Source organism: Photinus pyralis, unplaced genomic scaffold (assembly GCF_008802855.1).
Source record: "Photinus pyralis isolate 1611_PpyrPB1 unplaced genomic scaffold, Ppyr1.3 Ppyr1.4_LG1, whole genome shotgun sequence".
Lineage (NCBI taxonomy): Eukaryota > Metazoa > Arthropoda > Insecta > Coleoptera > Lampyridae > Photinus > Photinus pyralis.
The window spans coordinates 10782182-10790088 of record NW_022170249.1 but is presented as its reverse complement, the minus strand read 5'-3'; the positions used below and the strand labels follow the sequence as shown (position 1 = coordinate 10790088).

The 7907-nt window shown below is 39.9% G+C and overlaps 1 protein-coding gene across 2 annotated transcripts; it reads right to left on the bottom strand.

The window, feature by feature from the left end:
- Positions 1 to 801: 801 nt before the first annotated feature.
- On the bottom strand, positions 802 to 4490 carry LOC116168947. Of its 2 annotated transcripts, none has more exons than XM_031484975.1 (3): positions 3929 to 4490; positions 1175 to 2060; positions 802 to 1120 (listed from the first exon to the last, which is right to left on the bottom strand). In XM_031484975.1, the coding sequence occupies exons 1-3, from the start codon at positions 4154 to 4156 to the stop codon at positions 891 to 893; spliced, it is 1344 nt and encodes a 447-aa protein (XP_031340835.1). In that variant the 5' UTR covers positions 4157 to 4490; the 3' UTR covers positions 802 to 890. The 2 variants fall into 2 exon arrangements, with proteins under 2 accessions (XP_031340835.1, XP_031340827.1); XM_031484967.1 differs by lacking the exon at positions 3929 to 4490 and adding an exon at positions 2384 to 2906.
- Positions 4491 to 7907: the final 3417 nt, after the last annotated feature.

The following is a 7907-nucleotide window of genomic DNA, read 5'->3' as shown; positions in this document are numbered from 1 at the left end:
TATATACGGGGCTAGATTCAATAAGTTTCTGAGTAACAATAAATAATAGAACGAAGTGAATCCGAAGACATTAATTTTGGGGGTTTTTGTACAGCTTTGACCACAGTGCGCCGGAGAGGAGGAGCGCAATAGCGATTTTACCGTTTTCGCGTCACGTAAGTCTTTCATCGCTACTCCGGGCGAAGCGAGCGGCGGAAGGAGAACAGAAGATACTTACCCTATCACATACCGGCGGCTCGCCAAAAATCGTCCAGTTACTAATTTTGTTTACTTTTTAAACTAAGGTGCCTCGGGAACGACGACGATGGTGCTCTCGAAGGACGAGGGCGGGAGTGGAGCCGCATTCCGTAAATGTTACGGCCGGGCCGGTACATTTGCCACCTTGCGGATGTCGCTTACCTAAACACACACACTCACACGTCGTCAACCGCATATTATGTGATCTTGTATTTATGATGATGGTGTCAACCGACGGTCTAGGACATCTCGCCGTCGCCGTTTCGCCGTCGCCACTTCGCCGCCGCCGTTTCGCCGCCGCCATTTCGCCGTCGCCGCCAATTCGCCGTCTCCATCCTGCCGTGGCCATTTCGCCATAGGCCATTTCGCCGTTAACATTTGCCGATTCTCCAATATTAACGCGTTATTATATAAATGCATTATCATTAAGTTATGATCACTCTTTCAGTATATGAATGAATTATGTTTACATTTAATTATGATAATTATTTATACTTACAGTGCGTCTTAGACATACAAATCGTGCCATGAAGTAATTTGAATCAAAGTCGTACTGTATAAATGTGAAAATAACTTTATTCTAATAAACAGTATGCCATTCATAAAGTATGCAAGTGCAATTACAGTTACATTATTAATATAATATTACATTATTATTGCCCCATTTGGTAATTATGGGCGATGCCCCGTAAATATTCTTCAATAGCTTCGTACTGAGCAAAGTTTCGTACAATTTGTAAAATTCTACGATCGGCGTCTCTATACCTTCTAAGTTTTTTAGGTGGATTGTTTCCCGCTACCAGTGATTCATAATAAATATCTCGGCCATGCTGCACCGCGCGCAAAGCGTCTATAAATTTCCACAAGGTAGGATGTAGAACACCTATACGTAACAGATTTTTAATAAAATTAACCAAGAACATATCATGCTGCTTACCTAATTCAGTCTGCAATCTCCGATGTGCAGCTTCTGAGTGATTGTTTGTACGATCTTCTTCATGTAGTGTGCGTTCGTACAAGTTCCATATTGAAGATTCAAATATGGGAGCCCGGCGACCATTTCCCCTTCTGTTAAGCCTTCCAACATAGTTATCCTCAAACCAATTAAGTAGAGGGTGCAATTCTGGAGGCAAGACATCAGCAAGGCTATCTAACGCTTCGTCCAGGTGGTCAAGCGGTACAAAAGAAATAGCGATCACCATTTTCGCCTTTAATGCAAATTCTGCGTCGGTGTTGTAAGTTTGAATTAAATTCAAGTCTGCCAATTTTTTTCTCATGTTCTTCGCAAGGTGGAAAAAGCAACCCTTTACAGATACATTTGGAAAACATTCCCTCATTGCTAACAATGCAGCTGATTCGTAATCGCAAAATATGCTGTCTGGATTCGCATTCTGTTGCATATTTTTAATTATGTTAAAAAAGCGAACATAAGTAGCCCTTAACTTATTGGGGAGGAGTGTGTATAGTACAGGGTGCACACCATTATGTTTTTTTACCATCAACACGTACACCTGCGCGTAAAGTGGAGGTGCAATTTTAAACGTTCCGTCAACAAACCATGTTTTAGAAGATAAATGAGCCAGCCAACTTTCACGGCCAAAGATTAATAAATCTTTGGTTTCTTGGAACAGTAAAAAGTTTTCATTTCTGCCGGGCTCTGCGTGGTATATTGTGTACTCGTCTGGTATAATTAATTCTTCGACACTCTGCGGATTGGGAGGTGCTCTTTTTAATTCGTTTCGCTGCCTTCGCACCATTTTCTTGAGAGCATAATTATTTGGCAGCGATGCTTGGGAAATATTAGATGTACACGCATTAAGTACCTGCAATAATTTTGATTTTATTGAATAAAGAAGGTATTACAGCATACTGATAAATGAATTATTGTTATTCTGACGTTTTAATGAATTTGAGAATAAGGGAAGGCATTATCAATTACAGTTTTTCAATATCTAAAGGCAATACAGGTATATTTAAAAAACTTATTTTTTGATATTCCAAAAAAAGAAAATAGATTGATAGGCAAGCGAGTTAAATTCTAATTTAGAAAAACCTTATTGTAAATCTTTCATTGTAAATTTGGCATAAGAATTCCTTATGTTGAAAAGCACCATGCATACAAGTAAAAAAAATCACGAAAAGATACCTGACTTGTTTGTTCCATTGTCTCAACAGCACGTTTTTTTATTCTAGTAATCGTTTTTCCTACTTCAACTTTTGTGGCCGAAGAGTCGTGTGAATGGATATTTAACGTCTTCACCACCGTCTCATCACGTGTATGAATTCTGGCCTTACAACGACCACGCTCCTCACACCTCCAAAATTTAACATTTTCGTCACTTTTTGAAATAGAATCGAATATATATGTTAGGCGCAAAGACCGAAAACGGCCATTGAGCGAAAAAAACGGCCACAACGCGTTTTGGGTGATTTCACTTGACCACGAAGCGTTCTTGACGTTTTTTTCGGTTTGTGGGCGTTTAAAAACAGCCACCTCGCGTTCTGAATAATCTAACTCTACCATTACGCGAATTCGTGTTGCGGCTCTTAACTGTTTTCAACCACAACGCGTTCTAAAAATACCAAATATGTAGAACCCATTGTGACTAGTTTTTCCAATAGCTACGACGTGATTATTAAACATTCTGGGTAGTTTTTGTGAAACGGGAGGAAACTTTATTAGCCTAGGAACCACAACTTACAGAGAGCTACATACGATTTTTTGATACTATCTCTTCCTTGCGTAAGTGTTCTTTATTTATTTTTGCAAGAGCTGTTGGAGTGGCATTTTGAGTTACATTTCACGTCTTTGGATTTGCACTTGCACTTTTTGTCGCTGCAGCATCGCTTGCAATTGCAGCTGACAAACCCCTGTGTGCTTCCCGACGATTTCCCACAATGGGTTCTGAATATTTACTATTTTTTAGAACGTGATGTGGACGTTGTGGTTGAAAACAGTTAACAGCCACAACGCGAATTCTCGTAATGGTACAGTTAGATTGTTCAGAACGCGTAGTGGTTATTTTGAAACGCCCACAAAGCGAAAAAAACCTAATGAACGCTACGTGGTCAATTGGCATTACCCAAAACGCGTTGTGGCGGTTTTTTTCGCTCAATGGCCGTTTTCGGTCTTTGCGCCTAACATATATATAAAACCATCACAAACAAATTTTTCTTTGCCTCTGATACTAACTATTTCTGAATTCATAATTGTGTATTGTACAAAAGGCACAAATCAACTAAAATATTCCAAAATAATTACATAGTCTACTCTACCCCCCCTAATTATCTAAATCCGATTTTAACGATCCTACAAGATTAATGCAAAAAAGGATTGCTAACTTGGGTCAATAATACAAAAGATTCGGGAGTGTAATTAGAGAAGTACATCATTAATGACTAATTAACTGCTTAAATGACTGCAGTTATTTTCTTCATTGAATAAATAGCATGCTTTACTTTCTACTTTGAGTGAGAAAAACGGAACTTTAATCTGTACCGAGTAAAATGTATGGATAGGTTGACTTGAGTATTTTTATACGTTATTTTGTCAAAACGTAGATGAGATCTGAGGTGACAACTGACATCGCGGCATTTCTATTTCTAAAAAATTTTTATGTGTGGAAATATTATGCTTCGCACTCTTGCTCGTGCTCATTAAACCCTAGAATGTAATTAATAATGTGATTACCTTTACAAGAGCTAACACACATAGTATCAACATAGGAATTGTATCAGATTCATCGAAGTTGTATGTTCTTTTTTTTATAACAATATATCTTGGACTGACGGCGAAATGGTCAATGGCGAAACGGCGACGGCGGGATGGCATACGGCGAAATGGCGAAGGCGAAATAGCCACGGCGAAGTGGCGACGGTCAAATGGCGGCGGCGAAGTGGCGACGGCGAAACGTCCCATACCGGTCAACCGAGCCCCGACCCGAGGTTACGTCAACCACCGATCCGACGAGGGAATTAATAAGGATTAAGGAAAACCTGTAAGTTCTCTGTAACAGTTTAAAATAGTATTAACCTTTGTAGTCATATTTCTATTTCCATTACCCTGTATTACATGTTCGCGCATCGTTGAGTGCAACCAATATGTTAATTCTCTAGTTACTTTTATATTTTTGTGTTGCCTGCCCGTTTTAGTTTCTCGATCTACCGATCAATGACGTCAGTTTACTGCACAGAATAAGACCTTCACAGAACAGAAACATAAATGGCGCTAAATTGTCACTGATTACAGCGTATCCCGTGGTTGTACTGAGAACTATTTATCGCAGACTCAACTATTTTTTTGAGAAACCTGTAATTTTGCTCGTTACAGGAAATATTTTTACCGTCGATTTTATACGTACACATGGTTTTACACATGTCAATTTTGACTTTTGAAAGATTTAAAATAGGAACAAGTTATGTGACCGGAATTGTAACGGTAAAATATCAAAAAGGCATCGTTTCCACATTTTGAAACAGATTGTATTGTGCTTGAAACGCGAAAAGGGTTGAAATGTACTGTTATTTCTCTCCTATTTATGCAAGGTATGGAATTTATAAATTACCAACGGTATAGGCACAAAAGGGTGTAGACTTGAGTTTTATATTTATATAGACGTAGATACTTATATTGTAATTCCTTTTAGACAATGAATAAAAAATACGTTTTAGATAATTCAACAACTTCCACCCTCGCTTCTCAAGTGACAAGCACCAGGATCAAGTAAACATTTGTTGTCAAAAACTTGTGTGACAATTTGCTGAAACGGTTTTATTACCTCTTGGAACAAAAAATTTAGTTCTAAAGATATTTTTTAACAAAAATATGTAGTTCAAACAGCAATTAAAACCAAATATTTCGTACGACAAATCGTTATGTAAGGATCTTTCTGCAAAGTGTTAACATCTACAAAGCGTAAGTTCCACTCACTTCTGAGTTTTATATGTAATTTGTAAACATGTAATTTAAGTTCTCTGTGTTAAATAATGTAATGTGATTGTATCTAAATACACTTTAATTCAACAACTGTGTATTCTTTATCGATATTTATGATTTAGATCGAATTGGGGAAATTACTACATGACTTTAGAAGCTGGTCACCAGATGGCGCTACTCTGATTTTGATGCTTTAGTTCACAGTACACCCACCAGGGTTCGCCAAAATACCATACAAATTTGTAACATTGCTGTTTTTATTCTGAGAAGGCCGTATTCTGTGGTTTACTGTAATTCGATACCTTGCTGTCATTGGTTTTAAATTCGTTTCCTTTATCGATAAGCATTAGATATTACCATTTATGGTATTGACATATCCATCGGCTCTCGTGGTTGGTTGGAATTATTCGTCGTCGGTTGCATCGTGACCGGAAACAAGAAAGTTAGCGTCTTCTTTTCTCGCCACCTGCTTTAGAGAGACGGTCGATTTGTGATCCCGAGTTGGGGGTGCTTGTTATATCTTCCAGTGGTTGGATCGAACACCCTGGCGAAAGCATCTTTTAACCAAGTTAACCCAAATTAATGTTTGCACCAAGCAGTTTCGTTTTAATGCCTGGGGACAAACTTCCGTAAGGAATTTTTTTTTGTACTGGAGGAATTTCAAGCCACCTTAATCGTAAGTTATACTCCGTGTGATCGAATCCACTTTACCTTCTTTCTATTTCTAGGGGGAATCCATCGTATTTATGGTATAAGAAGGCTACCTTACTTTAACGAAGTTCTTTTTTTTGTGTACTCTCTGCTTTAAGAGGTTAGCGCATTATATTTGGTTAACCGTGGCCATAATTACATTATATTTTAGAGTCCTTGTAAGGAGTCAAAGTCCAACGATTCCGTAGCTTCTACTTACTCTCTAAGCGAAACACATCTACGTTAAACGACAACATGCAGGAGTTCCGTGTACAGTAAAATCTGCCATTGGAAACGTTACTATCTCTAAGGCGCAGCCAAACAGATACTGCGGACACCAACCCTTTTGACACCTGTTGCGGTACATAGAAAACCGTTAGCCGTTTACACGTACACCAGGAATCTTAGGAACCAGAGACCTACCTATCGTAGTGGTGATATCTTATTATTGTTTAAACTATTGCCTTTGTGTATTTGCATTTCATTTAACCCATACTTATATGGTAAATGTTAACTGGCCGAACACTAGAGCCACCCATATTACTCTTAATTAGTACGCTTAAAATTGAAAGGGAATAATTTGCTTTAATTAACTGCATTTACTCATGTGAAGTAAATCACCTGTGAAGTACAGAGCTCTATACTATGATTTAAACTTCGATACCCTACAAGCTACCAATCAAGGTATTCAATCCACTGTATTTAACCCATTAAACGCAATCACTGTGCAACGGTAGTGGGTGTTCTATACCTACTTTCAGGATTTTTGGTGTGAACTAGTTTCAGCTACTAAATTTATGTAATATTTCATTGGGGGAATTGTATGTAAACCTTGGAATTTGGGATAATTATTTCAACACTTATACTTGGGGTTGTTTAGTTTTTTTTACATAACGTGTTTATTATACTTTATTGATTTTTGATTCCCATTTGGGGAACATAACTTTTGTGTTGGTGTTACGTATGCAGGTGCAATTGCACCCAATAAACACTTATTTTTGTGGGTTATCAGTTGCCTACTTTAAAGCTAAAGCTACCTTTCCTAGTTCCGGTAGTGGCAAGCGAAACTTAACTTGGAATTAGGTGGCGCCCAAGAGATTTTAATTGAAGCGACCAAAAGTAAGTACAGACGACCTAGGCTGGATCGAGGAGTTATAAGTGCCAATTACCAATTGAGTTAATTCTGTTACCCACAACCCTGTACATTAGTCTTTCTCTCTCCGCTGTTTGCTATTTGGTCAACAGAACTAGCTGGCCGGTCAGCGGCGTGTGTTTTATTTATGAAGCACATGGTATTTTTGTAGTGCCTTGCATTTTGCTGCTTGCGCGTTATATCTCATAAATCAAAACTCGCTATAGGTACTCGACGCACCATCGCATTGCAGACCTTATTCGTATCTCCTGAATAGGTCCCCGACGACGTCGGTTTGCCGGTTCTTTAAGGATCGGCCGGACCCCGGGAATCCCAGCGAGCGGAGCACGGCGCACAACCCACCCGCCGAAAACGTTTCGCCAGCAGGTCCGTCCGGAACGTGATGCGACGGCGATACACATAGGAGGTCGTCGCAATCGTACGGCGCCCGGAAGGGTATCTTTTCCGGCACGCCCCTCATTGTCTCCGAGGACCGCGCCGACTCGTACCCCATCGTTTAATATAATTTCCGTAGCTCTCTGCCGTCTTGCAGCGCGGCGGCCGTCGACCGCCCCCGGCGTTGAGGTTGCCGCCAGGAGATCGCCTCTAACCTCCGCACCTCGTCGGGAAGGCGCTTGAACGTGAAGTGTGCATGTGCTAAAATGTAATATATGAATTTGTCAACCTACGCCGAGATACGTGCTGTACACGGAGATTCAATAAAATTTATGGCACACGGAGGGGCTGTTGTCTTGTTATTAGAGTAATGACACACACAGCGGTTTGTGCCGACTCCTCGGTCGAGTCGGCCGCCGCTCGACGATGACACACACCGCGGTTTTTGCACACTCGGCCGATGGGCGGCTGTGAAACGTACAATTCAACATTGCGACAGAACCAAGTCTGCCTGAT